We start from the raw sequence: 21109 nt of genomic DNA on the forward strand, positions 1-21109 counted from the left end.
AGCACATGTAGACTGGTTGGGCAAACTCCCATGCACCCTCAAGGACCCTGCCGAGAGTATAGAGCTGGTCCACAGTTCCACGACCAGGACGAAAACCACACTGTTCCTCCTGAATCCGAGGTTCGACTATCCGGCGTAGCCTCCTCTCCAGTACACCTGAATAGACCTTACCGGGAAGGCTGAGGAGTGTGATCCCACGATAGTTGGAACACACCCTCCGGTTCCCCTTCTTAAAGAGAGGAACCACCACCCCGGTCTGCCAATCCAGAGGTACCGCCCTCGATGTCCACGCGATGTTGCAGAGTCTTGTCAACCAAGACAGCCCCACAACATCCAGAGCCTTAAGGAACTCCGGGCGGGTCTCATCCACCCCCGGGGTCTTGCCACCGAGGAGCTTTTTAACTACCTCGGCAACCTCAGCCCCAGAAATAGGAGAGCCCACCACAGATTCCCCAGGCACTGCTTCCTCATAGGAAGACGTGCTGGTAGGATTGAGGAGGTCTTCGAAGTATTCCCTCCACCGATCCACAACATCCGCAGTCAAGGTCAGCAGAGCACCATCCCCACCATACACGGTGTTGACACTGCACTGCTTCCCCTTCCTGAGGCGGCGGATGGTGGTCCAGAATTGCTTCGAAGCCGTCCGGAAGTCTTTTTCCATGGCCTCCCCGAACTCCTCCCATGTCCAAGTTTTTGCCTCCGCGACCGCTGAAGCCGCACACCGCTTGGCCTGTCGGTACCTGTCTGCTGCCTTAGGAGTCCCATGAGCCAAAAGAACCCGATAGGACTTATTCTTCAGCCTGACGGCATCCCTCACCGCCGGCGTCCACCAACGGGTTCTAGGATTACCGCCACGACAGGCACCAACTACCTTGCGGCCACAGCTCCAATCGGCCGCCTCGACAATAGAGGTACGGAACATTGTCCACTCGGACTCAATATCCAGCACCTCTCTCGTGACATGTTCAAAGTTCTTCCGGAGGTGGGAATTGAAACTCTCTCTGACAGGAGACTCTGCCAGGCGTTCCCAGCAAACCCTCACAATGCGTTTGGGCCTGCCAGGTCTGTCTGGCATCCTCCCCCACCATCGCAGCCAACTCACCACCAGGTGGTGATCGGTAGAAAGCTCCGCCCCCCTCTTCACCCGAGTGTCCAAAACATGAGGCCGCAAATCCGATGACACAACTACAAAGTCGATCATGGAACTGCGGCCTAGGGTGTCCTGGTGCCAAGTGCACATATGGACACCCTTATGTTTGAACATGGTGTTTGTTATCGACAATCTGTGACAAGCACAAAAATCCAATAACAGAACACCACTCGGGTTCAGATCCGGGCGGCCATTCTTCCCAATCACACCTCTCCAGGTTTCACTGTCGCTGCCAACATGAGCGTTGAAGTCCCCCAGTAGAACGAGGGAATCACCCGGGGGAGCACTCTCCAGTACTCCCTCGAGTGAATCCAAAAAGGGTGGGTACTCTGAGCTGCCGTTTGGCGCGTAAATGCAAACAACAGTCAGGACCCGTCCCCCCACCCGAAGGCGGAGGGAAGCTACCCTCTCGTCCACCGGGTTGAACTCCAACGTGCAGGCTTTGAGCCGAGGGGCAACAAGAATTGCCACCCCAGCCCGTCGCCTCTCACTGCCGGCAACGCCAGAGTGGAAGAGAGTCCATCCCCTCTCAAGAGAAGTGGTTCCAGAGCCCTTGCTGTGCATTGAAGTGAGTCCGACTATATCTAGCCGGAACTTCTCCACCTCACGCACTAGCTCAGGCTCCTTCCCCCCCAGCGAAGTGACGTTTCACGTCCCAAGAGCCAGCTTATGTAGCCGAGGATCGGACCGCCAAGTGCCCTGCCCTCGGCTTCCGCCCAGCTCACACTGCACCCGACCTCTATGGCCCCTGCTATGGGTGGTGAGCCCATTGGAGGGGGGACCCACGTTGTCTCTTCGGGCTGTGCCCGGCCGGGCCCCATGGGGACAGGCCCGGCCACCAGGTGCTCGCCATCGTGCCCCACCTCCGGGCCTGGCTCCAGAGGGGGGCCCCGGTGACCCGCGTCCGGGCGAGGGAAATCTGGGTCCTTGGTTTGTGTTCTTCATCGAGGTCTTCGAGCTGCTCTTTGTCTGATATATAATTTTATATATATATATACCAGCGCCCCCCGCGACCCCAAAGGGAAAAGCGGTAGAAAATGGATGGATGGATATATATATATATATATATATATATGTATCATGATACATATATACAAATAAAAAAAAGATAATAGTAATAAAAGAAAGAAAAAATAAATCCAACAGATGTGAGCTGCATTCCTGAATGGCTTTAGAGAGATATAACAACCAGCAAGCACAAAAGAGGCTCGTCAACCACCCACATCCCAGTCGTGTTTCAATCAGGGTTGTTTATCGGGCATTCTTAGCAACATTTGTTCATCTAGTGAGGGAAGTCAACAAGTAAAATCAAGGTAAAGACTTCTTATTATTAGAAAACAGCAGGAAAAGTCAGTTCATAGATGAGCAGTGAAGCAGCTAATGGAAGCAGTGTGGATTATTCATGCTGGGCTCGTGTTACCGTGTCACACACACACATTCATGCACACACACACACACACACACACACAACCCAAATTCCCTAATGCAAAATAAAAAAAGTGATTGTTTATAAAGGTGCTCTTTGTGGGGTGAGTGTGTTATATCAGTGTGTAGTAGTATGGGACAAAACTGCTTCACTTTAAAGTCATACTGGTGTGTGTGTGTGTGTGTGTGTGTGTGTGTGTGTGTGTGTGTGTGTGTGTGTGTGTGTGTGTGTGTGTGTGTCCAGGCTGGCAGTGATGGGGAGAGCATTGGAAACTGTCCATTCTCGCAGCGTCTCTTCATGGTTCTTTGGCTGAAAGGCGTGGTCTTCAACGTCACCACCGTTGACCTGAAGAGGTACGAATGCTTGAACTGACGAATGTAGACAACCACCATGTGTCACACCTGGCATCATCGGGGTCACAAGGCTTCGCTCAGATGACGTTTACCGCTGCAGCCTCTGTGGGGAAAGTTTGGATTCACTTGGAAAACTGGACGTGATGCTTTGCTGGTTTTGCTTCTCTCGGGTATCCACTGCAAATAAACAATAAACACTCGGTAGGTTTTACAGTAAGAAACGGTAAAGTTTTACTGTGAAAATAAAAGTTGTGCAGTTTTTTTTAATTTGTAGTGATGCACTGTACAAACAACGGCCATAGCATTTATGGTGAAAAAAACACTGGCAGCTCAGTCACCAGAATTTTATCTTAGTGTAAAAAAAAGGGTTTATTTGACCATAAAGTTGACTGAATTTTTTTTTTTTACAGTAAATACCTGAACAAAATGTCACGTCCAATTTTGCCAAATGAAAAAAAACGTATTTAAAAAAAAATAAAAATTATTTTTTAACCATAAACTCAGTTATGACAAAAAAAAAGTAATTATATTTTACAGTATTTTACGATTCGTGTTTTATCGTAATTTTATCGTAAAAATAAAAGTGGTATAGTTTTTCAATCTACAGTATTGCACTGTAAAAACATGTTTTACCGTAAGTCAGCTCACTTTTTTTTAACAAAATGTCACATCCAATTTCGCGTAATGAAAAAAACTTCTTCTTTTTTGTTGTTTTTTGTTACCATAAACTCAGTTATTCACATTTAAAAAAAAGGAATTAGATTTTACGGTAAAAAACTTAAAGATTACAGTAGTACAATTTTGCAATTTACAGTAATGCACTGTAAAACTTACACCACAGGTACATTTTTACAGGGAATTAAACTTGTGAGCTAAGTTGCCAGAATTTTATCGTAAAAATAAAAGTGGTACCTTTTTTCAATTTACAGTATTGCACTGTAAAAACATGTTTTACCGTAAGTCAACTCACTTTTTTTTTAAATGAATAACTGACAAAAGCAAAATGAACAAAACGTCATGTCCAATTTTGCTGTTTTTTAATTTGCACTGTTAAAACAATGACTGTCGATTTTAGTGTAAAAATGGGTTTATTTGACCATAAAGTCGACTGAATTTTTTTTCAAGTGAATAACTGAAAAAAGCAAAATGAACAAAATGTCACATCCAATTTTACCTAATGGAAAAAAAACTTTGTTTTTATTTATTTTCTCTTTTTTTACCATAAACTCAGTTATTCACATAAAAAAAAAAAAAAAAAAAAAAAGTAATTACATTTTACGGTAAAAAAAAAAAAAAAAAAAAGATTACAGAAGTACAATTTTGCAATTTACAGTAATGCACTGTAAAACTTACACCACACATAGATTTTTACTAGGAAAAAAACTGGCAAGCTAAGTCGCCACAATTTTATGGTAAAAACAAAAGCAAATTGTCTCGTCAAATTTTGCTGACTGAAACTGAAACTTTTTTTTTTACTATAAAATGAGGTATTCACAGTAATAAAAAAAAAAAAAAAAAGGCAGCCTAGTCGTCTGAATTTTACCTTAAAGATTACAGTTTTTTTGTTGTTGTTGGGGTTTTTTTTTTACCATAAACTCAGTTATTCGCATAAAAAGAAAAAGTCTTTAGATTTTACGGTAAAAAATAATACAATAGTGCAAGTTTCAATAATGTACTGTAAAATTTACACCCCAGGCAGATTTTACGGCGGGAAAAAACTGGCAAGCTAAGTTGCCAGAATTTTATCGTAAAAATAAAAGTGGTACCGTTTTTCAATTTACAGTATTGCACTGTAAAAACATTTTTTACCGTAAGTCGACTCACTTTTTTTTACAGTGAATAACTGACAAAAGCAAAATATCTCATCAAATTTTGACGACTGAAACTGAAACTTAATTTTTTTACACATAAATTCAGGTATTCACAGTAAAAAAAAAATTGGCAGCTCAGTCGCCAAATGTTTTCAATAAAGATGGTGGTACAATTTTGCAGTTTACAGTAATGCACTGTAAAACTTACACCACACGTAGATTTTTACGGGGGAAAAAACTGGCAAGCTAAGTCGGCAGAATTTTATCGTAAGAATAAAAGTGGTGCTGTTTTTCAATTTACAGTAACGCACTGTAAAAACATTGGCTGTAGATTTTACAGTAAAAAATGTTTACCGTAAGTCGACTCACTTTTTTTTTTGACAGTGAATTACTGACAAACACAAAATGCCAGGTCAAATTTTGTCAAATGAAACTGAAACTTTTTTTTTTTTTTCATAAAATCAGGTATTCACTGTAAAAAAAAAGATGGCAGCTCAGTCGCCAAATTTTTTCAATAAAGATTTTGCAATTTACAGTATTGCACTGTAAAACTTACACCGCGGGTAGATTTTATGGGAAAGAAACGTCAGCTCAGTTGCCAAAATTTTATCGTAAAAATACCAAAAAAGTGATACTGTTTTTGCAATTTGCGGTAAGGTACTGTAAAATGAAAAGTCGCAGATTTTACGATAAAAAAAAAAAAAAGACAGATCTGTCACCAGAATATTACAATTTTTCAATTTACAGTAATTTGGTGTAAAAACCACTGTGAATTTTACAGTAAACCTTTTTTTTTTTTTTACAGTAAATGCTTGAGAACAGCAAAATGAACTAAATGTCACGTCCAATTTTGCCTACTGAAGCAAAACTATAAAATCAAGTATTCACTGTAAAAAAACAAAAAAGTAAGTCGATTTTACAGTAAAAAAAAACGGAAGTTAACCAAGCAAATAAAAGTGACAACATAGAGTTTTAATCACGTCTACTGACTTTATTTCGCAGTAAATACCTGAAAGAAGCAAACATGTTTTTTACCTTAAAATCAGGTATTCACTGTAAAAAAATGTTTTTAAATTTTACGGTAAAAATAAATAAATTACACCTTAGTCACTTTAAATAAAACCAACCAAGTAAAGACACTACACCCAAGACTTGTGCTGTTACTTGTGTTTACATCTAGTCCATTTTCCAGTACTGTAAAACCAAAACAAAAATGGTTTACTCAGGACTGTCAAGGTGTAACTTTGTCTCATGAAAAAGGTGATACTGAAAAGGAAGTTTCTCCTCTCCGATCAGGAAACCAGCTGACCTTCACAACCTGGCCCCGGGGACACACCCACCCTTTCTCACCTTCCAGGGGGAGGTGCTTACTGACGTCAATAAAATCGAGGAATACCTGGAGGAGGAGTTGGCTCCGCCCAAGTAAACCTTGCACACACTTGCACATACATAATTCCGTACTTTTACAGGCACTGACCAAATTCCGTGGGTACGACCAGTGATGTAAGCTACGTAACTTAACTACATTTTCCAGTAGCTTAGCTACCTTTTTAACGAGTAGTTTTTTCTGTAGCTTAGCTACTTTTAAACCCATGTAGCGAGGTAGCTGCCTTCAAAGCTGTAAGCTACAAAGAGAGAAAATGGACTGCAAATCCGGGCACAAAAAAAAATTTTAGAAAATAGAATGACCTGGATGAATAAGAACATCCATATGTACGGAGAAAATCCATGATGATTGGTTGGTGTTCGTATGATGAGTCACAATTGGCTAAGGTTAGGGTGAAACATTACAGACGGGCCAATCAGAAGCAAGATAAGGCGGGTAATCGAAACTAGTAAGCAAAATCATAACAGACACGCACTCATGTCACATGGCAAAAAAGGAGTCGGAGAAAGAGGGACGCTTCAAGCTGACGACAGTGGGTTTTTTTGTCGAGATTATAGATAGATGCTGTTTTTTACTGTAGGTAGAGAAAATGAATAATATTATCGGAGTGGGCCAAAGAAAAGGCAAGCTAAATAAATAAATACATAAAGTAGGGTGTGGGGACCCCTAGAGGTAGTTGTAGGGTGTCCCCAGCTAAATGACAGATAGTTAATAGTAATATTTGTACACTCTCAGTTACATTAACATTGATATTATAAATGTGGGCACATAGATAGAAATGTAGCTTTGAGAAACTTGTACATGTAAACAAACTACGATGAGTTCAAGGATCGCTGAAATTAGTAGGATGCCAAATGCTCTCGTCAGTGAAGCATGTTTAATACAAACAGTGGGATTTCTATCAATTAGGAAGGTTTATGTCATGTTTGTCCTCCTACAGAAAATATATTTAAACAAAAAATATATTTTTTGTTTAAATCTTTTTCCATTTTCACACATCTCTGAAAGAGGTCCAGGGAGCCACTAGGGCGGCGCTGAAGAGCCGCATAGAGCCGCGGGTTTCTGACCCCCGGTTTAGTGTGTTGGTCATCTTACCTTCAAAAAGTAATTACCGTAGTTACATTTGCAAATGTTTTCTCCTGAAAAGTAATTGAGTTGGTAACTCAGTTACCTCTTTGAAAGAGTAATTAGTTATCTAGAAAAGTAACTGTGGCGCGATCGTTATTTTGTACACTATTGTGATGATAAACATCTTTAACGTCAAAGTCGTTAACTGATTGAAGAATAAAAACACTACATACAGTATTTTAGAACAGTCTGCATTTATTTATCTGAACTCAAAAGACTGCAGTGTGCCATATGATATGCATGGAAATAAAAATGTATAAAAATAAATAATCCGTAAAGTAATAACTTTAAATATTGAAAGTATAAAACACAGTATAAGACACAAAGAAGTAGTGCAATTCTCTGCACCTGTATACCAAAATACACCCTGAAAAAACTTTAGATAAAACTGTGCAAATAAATGACATGCATTTGAGTAAAATGTTTAAAAATGAATTACATTCTGACAATAAATTGCAATTGTGTACTAATATTGGGGTCTTTTCTGAAGCTAATTTTACAAATGCAAGCTGTGATTAATCAAATTCCAAATCTGATTTTAAAAAAGGGAAGCATTTGGGCTTGTGGTTGGGTTGGCAGCAGCAACAGGTGTCATGTTGGCATGTGCTAATGTGAGGTGCGATTCGAGTCGCTTGTGGCAGACGTAGATAAACGCTTTTTTCCTGGACATAGCGTGCATGTTACATAAACCATCTCGCCTTCAATTTCAATGAGCGAAACGTAGTGCCGGTACTTGCCGTTTGAGAACACCACCTACGAATTTCCCTGGCTCGGGCTCAGGCACGTGCACACATAGGGCCCTATGGGTGCTTGAGCCCCTGCCCTTTTTTGCCTCGTCTTAAAAAGTGCCCTCTGCCTGTGTGTGTGTGTGTTTTTTTCTTTTTCTTTAAATAACATTAATAAATTCCTGTCAGGGATGTAAAAAAACTCAGCGGTACAAAAACTCCACGTTTTCTTGTAATACCGGGTTGTTTGAGCCTGCCGCTTCCGCCAGAGAGAGAGAGAGAGAGGGCGAGTGAGTGAGTAAGTGAGAGGAGAGAGAGCCAACTGCGCCCCTGAGGAGACGTGACAGTGGAGCAACTTGAACCTGTGAGTTATGGTCTAGTCGCCGTCCACTTATTCAGCATCTAATATGGGTAATATTTCAGAAAACGCTGTATTATTCTATTATTCAATTCGGCGCATCAATTGAGCACGGCACATCAATTCCGCACAGAGCAGAGCGGATCGTGCGGGACAGGAAGTAGTGTACAAAATACATAATAAAACACCGGGTTCATTTTCAAAATAAAATGCACTGTGTTTACGGCGGATCACATTTCTCTCACAGTAGAGGTTTAGATATAAAGTTTATTGTGACTTTGCTATTACTGTGTGGGTTAACAAAATAATAATAATAATAATGATAATAATAACAATAATAAAAAGAAGAAGAATGATAATGATAATAATAATAATAATAATAATAATAATAATAATAATAATAATAATAATAATAATAATAGTTATTATTATTGTTATTATTATTAATAATAATAATAATTTCAGCATTCTGGGGATATAAGATGTAGGTTATCTGTTAGGAATATTACCATCTGTATTTAAACTTGATTCATGTTGATTATGCCTGCAGCACAATGCCAAAAAAAGAAAGGATACAGAAAAGGAAGGAGAAGGAGCGCCAGGAAGCAGCTAAGGGTAGCAGACCTCTTAATGCATGGCTAAAACCAAGTACTAGCACCATGGAAGCCCTGAATTTACATTGAGGAGCATATTTGGGTATGGGTGGCCTCCATCCTACAGCCCTCTACTGGCCCCTGGTCCATATTTTTGGGCCTGTATTGCGTTTCAGTTGTTTAGTCTGAGCATTAAGTGAGAAAGACCATAAGTTACAACTTGATGGTGTTTTCATCAAGTTAAGGGAAGAAGGACAGATTTTCACATTGAAGTTTTTTCCATTTGGGTATTTATTTTTGTATTTTTTTTCAAAGTTCATGTTGCACTGTTCAATGTTCAATATTAAAGTGCTTATCTTTAACAAAAAATAGCCTAATAATAAACCAGTGTTTTGTTGCTTTTCATGTCTTCCAAGCCTATGATAATGTGAATTAACTCATTATGACAATAATTTGTTGACACAAAAGAAATGGCAATCACTTTTACCTACAAAGGACACACAGCTAAGTAGTTAGCTTCCTATTAGCAAATTTAATTTTACATTAATTTCCATATTGTGTAAAGGACCAAAAAAAATTTCCTGCCCTTTTCTGACTTTGAGCCCCTGCCCCTCTATAATCATGTGCACGTCCCTGCTCGGGCTGCCGGAGCGAAGCGGTCTTGTTGTGTGTCAGTCCGACAGCGTGAGCAGGCCATGATCTGCCCACCCAGCCAATCATCGTCCTCGCTGACGACATTGTTTTTTGTGTCAAGACATATATAGATGCTGTTTTTTACTGTAGGTAGATAAAATGAATAACATTATAGGGGTGGGCCAAAGAAAAGGCAAACTAAATAAATACAGTGGGGTGCGGGGACCCCTAGAGGTAGTTGTCGGGTGTCCCCAGCTAAATGACAGATAGTTAATAGTAATATTTGGACACTCTCAATTATATTAACATTGATATTATACATGTGGGCACATAGATAGAAATGTAGTTTTGATGTAGCTAGCTACTTTTGCCGTGGAGCTTGTAGTGCAGCTTGATACAATTGTCCGGGGATAGAGAGCAACTTGTAGCTAAGCTCACTACATTTTCCAAAGGACCTTGCACATCACTGTTACCGGGCATCGATTCACGCAAAATCGAAAGGTGTCGTATTCCGATGTCTTGCACGTCCGGTTGCAGACGAAACACCGGCTCAGGTAAACAATCACTCATGCGGCAATACTCAACACTATATGTTAAATGCAAAACATTATTATCAAAGAAAAATCCATCAAATAGCCGCACTGCTTTATAAGTCGCAGGGTTCAAAGCGTAGGAAAAAAGTAGCGGCTTATAGTCCAGAAAATACGGTACATCAAATATATAAATTCCCAATACTGTACTGACAATTTTAAAGTCTACTTTTTGTTAGGCCGCAGATACAGATTTAAGTTAAGTGCCTGCGGTGAGGGGGCCAATTGTCCAGGGTGTACCCTGATTTCTGCCAGAGTAAAGCTTGGATAGGCTCCAGCCTACCCCTCCCTCCCCCCATGACCCCGAAAGGGACAAGCGGTAGTGAATGTATGGATGGATGGATGGATGGAGTCATTTGTTGCATTGACTGAAGAGTGAAAGTGGTTGGAGATTGTGGCGATTTTTGAAATCTACCTCTAGTTTTATACAAAACACAAAACCAGTGAAGTTGGCACGTTGTTTAAATGGTAAATAAAAACAAAATACAATGATTTTCAAATCCTTTTCAACTTATATTCAATTGAATAGACGGCAAAGACAAGATATTTTATGTTCGAACTGAGAAACTAAATTTTTTTTTGCAAATAATCATTAACTTAGAATTTAATGGCAGCAACAAATTGCAAAAAAAGTTGGCACAGGGGCATTTTTACCACTGTGTTACATGGCCTTTCCTTTTAACAACACTCAGTAAATGTTTGGGAACTGAAGAGACCAATTTTTGAAGTGGAATTCTTTCCCATTCTTGTGTGATGTACAGCTGAAGTTGTTCAACAATCCGGGGTCTCCGTTGTGGTATTTTAGGCTTCATAATGCGCCACACATTTTCAATGCGAGACACGTCTGGACTACAGGCAGGCCAGTCTAGTACCCGCACTTTTTTAATATGAAGTCACGCTGTTGTAACACGTGGCTGCAATGTCTTGCTGAAATAAGCAGGGGCGTCCATGATAACGTTGCTTGGATGGCAACATATGTTGCTCCAAAACCTGTATGTACCTTTCAGCATTAATGGTGCCTTCACAGATGTGTAAGTTACCCATGCCTTGGGCACTAATACACCCCCATACCATCACAGATGCTGGCTTTTCAACTTTGAGCCTATAACAATTCAGATGGTTCTTTTCCTCTTTGGTCTGGAAGACACGAGGTCCACAGTTTCCAAAAACAAATTGAAATGTGGACACGTCAGACCACAGAACACTTTTACACTTTGCATCAGTCCATCTTAGATGAGCTCGGGCCCAGCGAAGCCGGCAGCGTTAAATGGCTTTGGCTTTGCATAATAGAGTTTTAACTTGCACTTACAGATGTAACGACGAACTGTAGTTACTGACAGTGGTTTTCTGAAGTGTACCTGAGCCCTTGTGGTGATATCCTTTACACACTGATGTCACTTGTTGATGCAGTAGCGCCTGAGGGATCCAAGGTCACAGGCATTCAATGTTGGTTTTCGGCCTTGCAGTGATTTCTCCAGATTCTCTGAACCTTTTGATGATGTTACGGACCGTAGATGGTGAAATCCCTAAATTCCTTGCAATAGCTGGTTGAGAAATGTTGTTCTTAAACTTTTCGACCATTTGCTCACGCATTTGTTCACAAAGTGGTGACCCTCGCCCCATCCTTGTTTGTGAATGACTGAGCGTTTCATAGAAGCTGCTTTTATACCCAAGCATGGCACCCACCTGTTCACAATTACCCTGTTCACCTGTGATTTTCCAAATAAGTGTTTGATGAGCATTCCTCAACTTTTTCAGACTTTTTGCCACCTACTCAGTGGCCTAGTGGTTAGATTGTCCGCCCTGAGATCGGTTGGTTGTGAGTTCAAACTCCGGCCGAGTCATACCAAAGACTATAAAAATGGGACCCATTACCTCCCTGCTTGGCACTCAGCATCAAGGGTTGGAATCGGAGGTTAAATCACCAAAATGATTCAAGGGCGCGGCCACTGCTGCTGCCCACTGCTCCCCTCACCTCTCAGAAGGTGATCAAGGGTGAGGGTCAAATGCAGAGAATAATTTCGCCACACCTGGTATGTGTGTGACAATCATTGGCAATTTAACTTTAACCTAACACTTGTGCCAGCTTTTTTGAAACATGTTGCAGGCATCAAATTCCAAATGAGCTAATATTTGCAAAAGATAACTAAGTTTTCCATTTCTAACATTAAGTATCTTGTCTTTGCAGTCTATTCAATTGAATATAGGTTGAAAAGGATTTGCAAATCATTGTATTCTATTTTTATTTACCATTTACACAATGTGCCAACTTTACTGGTTTTGGATTTTTATTCTCTTTTACTACTAGGTAAGCTATTCTTTTTATACAACGCATAAATAAAACATTCAAATATAACAGCATGAGACTTTGCAGAAGCTCTGTTGTAAAACTTTTTTTTTTAAATGAAGTAACGTAGTCTTCGCGCATGCCTGGACTGATCAGGTCTTCCTGTACCAATCGGTATAGCGACAGTGCCTCTCTCTCCCCATCTGAAATCCAAATGTCCTCCCTGGGCGCCTTCTTCCTCAGGTATCCCAAACTTGCAGTGAAGAACCGTGAGTCCAACACGGCGGGAAACGACGTGTTTGCCAAGTTCTCGGCTTACATCAAAAACACGAGTCCAAATAAAAATGGTGGTAAGTCAAAGCAGCAAACACGTTTGCATCCTGCCTCCGTTTCTCAGGCCTTGGAGCACTCGTGTCTTTCAGCACTCGAGCAAAGTCTCAACAAGGCTCTGGCCAAGCTAGACGAGTATCTCCTGAACCCTCTACCGCTTGACGATGGCGAATCAACGCGCAAATATCTGGACGGTGACGAGCTAACGCTAGCTGACTGCAACCTTCTTCCCAAACTTCACGTTGTCAAGGTAACGCAGAGACGTCTCTAACCTTGTTTGCTCTATTCAACTTTTAGCGTCGGTTGTTTCGGCAGGTGGTGGCAAAGAAATACCGCAATTACGACATCCCGTCCCAATTCCGAGGCGTGTGGCGCTACCTTGGCAACGCCTACGGCCGAGATGAGTTCACCAACACGTGTGCAGCTGATGTGGAAATCGAGCTGGCCTATAAGGATGTTGCAAAAGTTCTCGGGAAATGAGTTGCAACAACCCTGTCCATGTACAGCGGTACCAACAGTTACCAGTTTTTTGGGGTCTGTGGAAAAACTCGTATTTTGCAAAACAAGGCAGCCCATTTAAATGAACCAAAATCAATTTTAACGGGTAACTTTTAAACAGGAACAAACTAACTTTTAGATAAGAAATACTGTATGAAAAACAATGCAACAGAATGTATTACAAAAATCCTACAGTAGTTTAATGAAGTAATGTAATACTAACGTACAGTATTTACCTTGGTGAGTGGACTTCTACGGTTTCTCCCTCCAGCTGCTTCTCCGTCAACCATACCATCGGCAGCTTCTCCATATTTTCATCGATGATTGATTTTTATGTCTTTGGCTGGTGATATCGACTTATTCTGCTTCGACTTGCAGTGCTACGCTCCGCCGCCGCCACAAAGTCATGTTTTTTGATAATTTCTTTCTTTAATTCAATAAAGAGATACTAAAAACATTCACTTTCATACAGGTTCAACCAATAATATGTGTGCATTTGCATGTGGAGCACAGGATAGTGTGCTCAGAAAGGTCAGCAGTGGATATACGTAGAGGAGTTGTACACCATTGAAGACAAGTCTTCCCGTAGATTTGAGGGAGGAAGTTGACGTAGATAGCTGCGGTCCTAAAATCTTAAAAGAGGAAAATGTGAAGGCATTTGATCAACTAAGGGTTGGGAAGTTTAAAGGCATTGACGGTATACCAGCAGACATGTGGAAGGCCTTAGATCAAGGGTGTCAAACGTACAGGTTTTATCCGGCCCGCGGGATGAGTTTGCTAAGTATAAAAATTCACCTGAAATTTTTGAATGAAAGAAACTGCTGTTCTAAATGTGTCCACTAGATGTCGCTATAGCAATTCTTTGTATCTTTGCAGATGATGCTACATATGTACAAAATAAACCACATTATGTTAGTACATCAGTCGAGGAAAATGATCAAACTACATAAATAACATACTGTAATTGGATTTTGATATAATTTTTTCATCTTGATAGGTTGAAAATAAATCTCAGGATTCTAAGAACATTACTGTCATATTGAGTAAAAAAAACACTTTTGTGTTTGCAAACCTTACAAAAGCATATGTTTCTAGTAAAGCTCACAGAGATACATTATTTAAGGCATTATTAGACATATTGCATGTTTTGTTTAGGAGTTATGTTTAAAAAACTGTCATATTGAGTATGACAGTTATACTCCAACATTATCACATAATTTATTCAGAAAATATAAATAACAACAAATGAAGTATATATACTATTAACCACAAAACAACAACATTATGATTTGTACAATTTCAGAATGTGTTTGTTTTATTTTTAAACAAAGAAAACAATCTGAAGTTGTCTTTATTTTTAAGACGTCGTGCCGTGATTTTACCAGTCCGACCCACTTGGGAGTAGATTTTTCTCCATGTGGCCCCCGATCTAAAATGAGTTTGACACCCGTGCCTTAGATACAAAGGTAGTCAAGGCATTTGTGGAGCTCTGCTACACCATTTATACTACCAAAGTGTGGCCAAAGGACTGGATGAGATCGGTCCCAGTACGCATCAAGAAAAGACCACAAACAACTTCATTCGACGAACACAGATCCATTCGTCTGGTGGTCCATGCCTCAAAGGTCATTCTGCATGTCTTGACCAACAGAACAGAACAGAACCAAAGACCAGAGGTTTTATCAGCAATGACCAGTTCGGATTTAAGAAAGGTGTTGGCGTGAAGAAAGCTATAGTGTTTTGTGACATTACGAAGCGAGAGAAGTATCGACCACAAACAGGACATACATGTGTGCTTTGTGGATTATGAGAAAGCCTTTGACAGAGTAGATTGGATACAATTCCTAGAAATCCGAAAGAGCATTGGTGTCAATTGGCGTGATTGATGGTTTATGGCAGCATTATACATGGAGCAGACTGCGACAGTCAGGCTGAAGGGTAGTATGACAGATCCTGCTGTGATCGGGCATGGAACCAGACGGGGTTGATGTTTAATGTCTAGGATTTAGCAATGCTGAGAGAAGCTTTAGGTCAGGTGGATGAAGGCATCTGTTTGGGAGACCATGTCATCAAAACAGTAAGATGCACGGATGACCAGGCCACAGTAGCTAGCTCTGTTAACGGCTTACAACTCATGATGACCAGGATGCAAGAGACGGCAGAAGAGTACGGCATGAAGATAAACGATAAGAAAACAAAGGTGATGAAGATCTCTCAGCAGCCGGGTGAGGAATACACAATTCGCCTTGGTGGTGTACAGCTGAACCAAGTGGCACAGTTTAGCTACCTTGGCAGTATAATTGCACAGGATGGATACTGTGACACAGAGATCAAATCAAAGATCGCACGTGTGAAAGATGCATTTTCTACGAGAAAAGAACTGCTGACGAAGGCCTTTAGTCCGTCCCGGGAAAGGTGAATAATCAAGACAGTGGTCTGGACGTTGCAAAAACATGGACATTTTGCAAAGAAGAGATCAGATGACTGGAAATCTGCGAGATGTGGATGTGGAGGAAGGTCACGAACATCAGGAGGATGGAGTTAAGTAATGAAGAAGTGCTACGGCAGGTCGAAGAAGAAAGGGCTATAGTGTATCTAGTCCACAGTAGGCAGGGAGCCTGGATTGGCCACATGCTACATCACGGAGCTCTGCTCCTGGTCATGATGGAAGGTACAGCAAGAGGCCTCCGGGGAGAAGAAGATCTGCGATGCTAGAGAGGGTAAATGATGGCGGCTCTTATGAACACGTCAAAAGGCAAGCACTGAAGCAAATGCTTTAAGACCTGCCTTAGGACAGGCCACTAGAGAGAGAATTCAATAAATTTTGCCCGCTTCTTGTTCTTCATAGCACTGTCCTTCACACTCACTTTCTTCCTTCCCATGGTTGTAAGACCTAAGTTATGACGATCTCTCACAAGTAAGATGGACGATTTGTTCGGATCTTACCAGAGCTCTCTCTAAATAGTCAAAGAGTCGATGATTAGATTTGAAGAAGTCTAACAACCTCGTAGTAGAGTCCACCGACATTAACCCTTCCTCCTGGAAGCTTTGTGTTCCTTTTGTCCAATTAGCTCGGGCAGGAGCCCTCTTTTTTCCTCCAATCCTTTCTCAGGTTCATTACTTTTACTTTCTCTATTTAGTCTAGTTGGATGTCTTCTCAGCACTGCGCCAGACCCAAGGACCTCACTAAACTACCCAATCTCAATTGTGTTTATTTGTTTATCAGTGTCTTAGTCTTTTTATTTGAGTTGGAAAAAGCATGTTCTCCCCGTGACTGCGTAGGTTCCCTCCGGGTACTCCGGCTTCCTCCCACCTCCAAAGACATGCACCTGGGGATAGGTTGATTGGCAACACTAAATGGTCCCTAGCGTGTGAATGTGAGTGTGAATGTTGTCTGTCTATCTGTGTTGGCCCTGCGATGAGGTGGCGACTTGTCCAGGGTGTACGCCGCCTTCTGCCCGTGTGCAGCTGGGATAGGCTCCAGCACCCCCTGCGACCTCGTAAGGGACAAGCGGTAGTAAATGGATGGATGGATGGAAAACGTCACAAATAAGATTGTCTTCAATATTTCTTTCATTAGTTTCTTCATCATAGCAGTTATAGCCACATCCATGAGACGTTATACTGACACCTGGTGACTAGTCGTATACAACACATATCACCAACTCTGTTTATTTCTCTCTTGAAAAAACACAAATTCCTTAGATTTGACTGATTGTCAAAACCACGGGCAAAATATAACAAATCAGATTTGACAAGGGAAATATTTAATGGAAGACAGCCAAAGATTTTGCAGGTGCTCGTGACCTAATGCAGTGTTTTTCAACCACTGTGCCACGGCACACTGGTGTGCCATGAGATACAGTCTGGTGTGTCGTGGGAGATTATCTAATTTCACCTATTTGGGTTAAAAATATGTTTTGCAAACCAGTAATTATAGTCTGCAAATGATGTGTTGTTGTTGAGTGTCGGTGCTGTCTAGAGCTCGGCAGAGTAACCGTGTAATACTCTTCCATATCAGTAGGTGGCAGCCGGTAGCTAATTGCTTTGTAGATGTCGGAAACAGCGGGAGGCAGCGTGCAGGTAAAAAGGTGTCTAATGCTTAAACCAAAAATAAACAAAAGGTGAATACTCCTAAGAAAAGGCATTGAAGCTTAGGGAAGGCTATGCAGAAAACTGATGGCTACAAAGTAAACAAAAACAGAATGCTGGACGACAGCAAAGACTTACTGTGGAGCAAAGACGGCGTCCACGATGTACATCTGAACATGACATGACAATCAACAATGTCCCCACAAAGAAGGATAAAAACAACTGAAATATTATTGATTGCTAAAACAAAGTAGATGCGGGAAATATCGCTCAAAGGAAGACATGAAACTGCTACAGGAAAATACCAAAAAAAGAGAAAATGCCACCAAAATAGGAGCGCAAGACAAGAACTAAAACACTACACACAGGAAAACAGCAAAAAACTCCAAATAAGTCAGTGGGTGATGTGACAGGTCGTGACAGTACACCTACTTTGAGACAAGAGCTATAGTGAGGCATGGTTGGTTATGGTTTAAAGTCAGATCCAACAATTGCGACAACGACTTTTTACTGTCAACTGAGTTTAGTTTTTTAATGATTTCTGCTGCTGGTGTGCCTCTGGATTTTTTCACCGTAAAAAATGTGCCTTCGCTCAAAAAAGGTTGAAAAACACTGACCTAAAGCATACCAATTAGCAGAGAGAAAGTTTTTTATCCCGAAAGAACTTGTATCCCAAGGTACCACTGTACTTCAAACATTAAAATGATTCATTGTGCCTCCGACACAATTTAATTGCATTTTTTTAAAAGTGCCAGAAAATCTACAGTAAACTTGCAAGTTGTATCCTTCTTATCCCAATATATCCTAAGTAAGAACATGAGTGGAGTAGTTGTTTGTTAAATCAACCAATTATTATTTAATGGAGATTGTGTGATATCATTAAAAACCTTATCTTGAGGTGCTGCAGTGAACATTTAGTTCGGGGTCTTAGAAAGTCATTCACTTGGAAATCACAATCTGTGCTTAATACTCTCCTTTTACAAATTTGGAGCGGGGGGTCTATATTGTAGCGTCCCGGAAGAGTTAGTGCTGCAAGGGGTTCTGGGTATTTGTTCTGTTGTGTTTTGTTGTGTTACGGTGCGGATGTTCTACCAAAATGTGTTTGTCCTTCTTGTTTGGTGTGGGTTCACAGTGTGGCGCATATTTGTAACAGTGTTAAAGTTGTTTATACGGCCACCCTCAGTGTGACATGTATGGCTGTTGACCAAGTATGAATGGCATTCACTTGTGTGTGTGTGTGAAAAGCCGTAGATATTATGTGACTGGGCCGGCACGCAAAGGCATTGCCTTTAAGGTTTATTGGCGCTCTGTACTTCTCCCTACGTCCGTGTACACAGCGGCGTTTTAAATACTCATACATTTTACTTTTTGAAACCGATACCGATAATTTCCGATAATTTCCGATATTACATTTTAAAGCATTTATCGGCCGATAATATCGGCAGTCCGATATTATCGGACATCTCTAAATGTAAGCATGTGACATGTAAAACATATGGCAAGTATCATGACTTGTAAACATATGACATTATCGAAAAATAAAACTGTCTTGTAACCCTGAACTGGGCTCTCATGGCAATGCTTGGTGGTCTGGAGGACCCACGGGAGGGCAACCTCCACAAATATAAAACTATGTTACAAACAGTGTTGGGACTAACGCGTTACTAAGTAACGCGTTACTGTAACGCCGTTAGTTTCGGCGGTAACTAGTAATCTAACGCGTTATTTTTTTATATCCAGTAACTCAGTTACCGTTACTACATGATGCGTTACTGCGTCATTTTACGTTATTTTTTAATGTAGTATCGGCTAGAAACAGAAGAAGTGTCGTCCTTCTGTCTCACAAGGAAAAGAAAAGGCGTGCTTTCCTCGACCGAGGAGCGGAGCGCAGGGGAGACGTTCCTCCAGGGCCTATGTACTTCGGGGCTAACACCCTTCACTTTACCCGGCAGTAGGTCTTTACAGCTCCGGACTCGAGGGTGAATGACGAGGCCGGCGGTTTGTTGCAATTTTGTGACTTTATTGGTGTCTTGCACGCAGCCATCCACCAAGCTAGAGCACCTGCACGCATCCACTGTTGCGCTCCCTCACCTCTCTCGCCCACTCACTCACTGACGTCACTCACCTCACATGCTGTCATTTCTTAAAGGGCCACCACACACACACACACGCTACTCTCATAACAACTAAAAAGACATCATGGCGAAGCCAGAAGTCGAGTTACATGGAGACATTGTCACTACTTTTCTTTTGTCGAGCACAAAGAAAATAACATTTTAGTTAAATGTAAGTTGTGTCTTGGATCAAAGATCCCATCTACTTAAAGTTAAAGTGACAATGATTGTCACACACACACTAGGTGTGGTGAAATGATTCTCTGCATTTGACCCATCACCCTTGATCACCCCCTGGGAGGTGAGGGGAGCAGTGAGTAGCAACAGTGACCGCACCCAGGAATACTGCCCAAAACAGCAATTCAAATCTGCTGAAACAGCTACATAAATGTAAATGGGTTATACTTGTATAGCTTTTCTACCTTTTTCAGGAACTCAAAGCGCTTTGACACTATTTCCACATTCACCCATTCACACACACATTCACACACTGATGGCGGGAGCTGCCATGCAAGGCACTAACCAGGACCCATCAGGAGCAAGGTTGAAGTGTCTTGCTCAAGGACACAACGGACGTGACTAGAATGGTAGAAGGTGGGGATTGAACCAGTATCCCTCAGATTGCTGGCACGGCCACTCTCCCAACTTCACCACGCCACATAAGCAACATGCTTTGACGAAGCTAGTAAAGAGAGACACAGACTCCGATGCCACTTCACCTCCACCTAAGGATTTTAACGGAGGGACTGCTAGCCAGGACAACATTGATAGAGCCATTGCAGCATATGTGCTAGAAGACATGCAGGCTATTTCTACAGTGGAGTCACCCGTTTTCTGGCAGCTAAATAGCATGATACCGGCATCAAACAACAAATGGCACAGAAAACATGTTCCAAGTACCTGGACAGTGAGTACATAAACATGGAAAGCGAGCTAAAGAAAACACTCCAAACTCTGCCTCTGCTCATCATTGAAGGTACACACTCTATCAATTCTCGTATATACTATTTCATTCTAGACTTCTAGAGTGTTTGATTATCACATCACTCTAAATGTATAGACTATAAAGTTCACAAACATAAAGAGGGATGCTAGTGGGCCAGGCCAATCTTTCATTTTCTCTAAACTAAAACTGGGGAAATGTGTAGAGTCTTCTGGGCTTCACTACAGTGTTGATCTCCTGAATACATGATTTTATTTCACAATTCCTTGAGAGAAAAAAAATGCCTGATTATGCTTTGTGTATGTCATGTGTGCCTTCCTTGGGTGAAGCCAGCTTTACAGCTATGTTGTTATTATGCGGTTTGTTACTTATGTATGTTATGTTGCAGCTATTTAAAATAGTTTTGTCAATTTGTTGTGGCCTGAAATAAATTGGCCCTTTGAAACATATCTTTGTCTTTGTGTGTTGTATGTAGAGCACATTGCTTAGCAGAGTTCAGTGATGCAAATGCATGTCAAGTTGATCAACACATTGTATTATTCTCCAGTGCAATAACAGTACTGAAACGAAGGCTAAAAGGGCATTAATGGGAGCCTTAAAAAAAAGGAGAAAAAAATAAGTAACTAAATAGTTACTTTTCACAGTAACGCATTACTTTTTGGTGTAAGTAACTGAGTTAGTAACTGAGTTA

General features: G+C 41.2%; 1 protein-coding gene across 1 annotated transcript in view; it reads left to right on the forward strand.

The window, feature by feature from the left end:
• Positions 1-13655, forward strand: part of clic5a (chloride intracellular channel 5a) — a 21496-nt gene extending 7841 nt beyond the window's left edge. The window contains exons 2-6 of the mRNA XM_061985424.1: positions 2820-2929; positions 6037-6162; positions 12685-12791; positions 12864-13021; positions 13087-13655. Coding sequence (XP_061841408.1) covers positions 2820-2929; positions 6037-6162; positions 12685-12791; positions 12864-13021; positions 13087-13251 — 666 coding nt within the window. The 3' untranslated portion in view covers positions 13252-13655. The remainder of the gene's footprint in view (positions 1-2819; positions 2930-6036; positions 6163-12684; positions 12792-12863; positions 13022-13086) is intronic.
• The last annotated feature ends 7454 nt before the right edge of the window (positions 13656-21109 follow it).

Source organism: Nerophis lumbriciformis, linkage group LG23 (genome assembly GCF_033978685.3).
Source record: "Nerophis lumbriciformis linkage group LG23, RoL_Nlum_v2.1, whole genome shotgun sequence".
In the NCBI taxonomy this organism is placed as follows: domain Eukaryota; kingdom Metazoa; phylum Chordata; class Actinopteri; order Syngnathiformes; family Syngnathidae; genus Nerophis; species Nerophis lumbriciformis.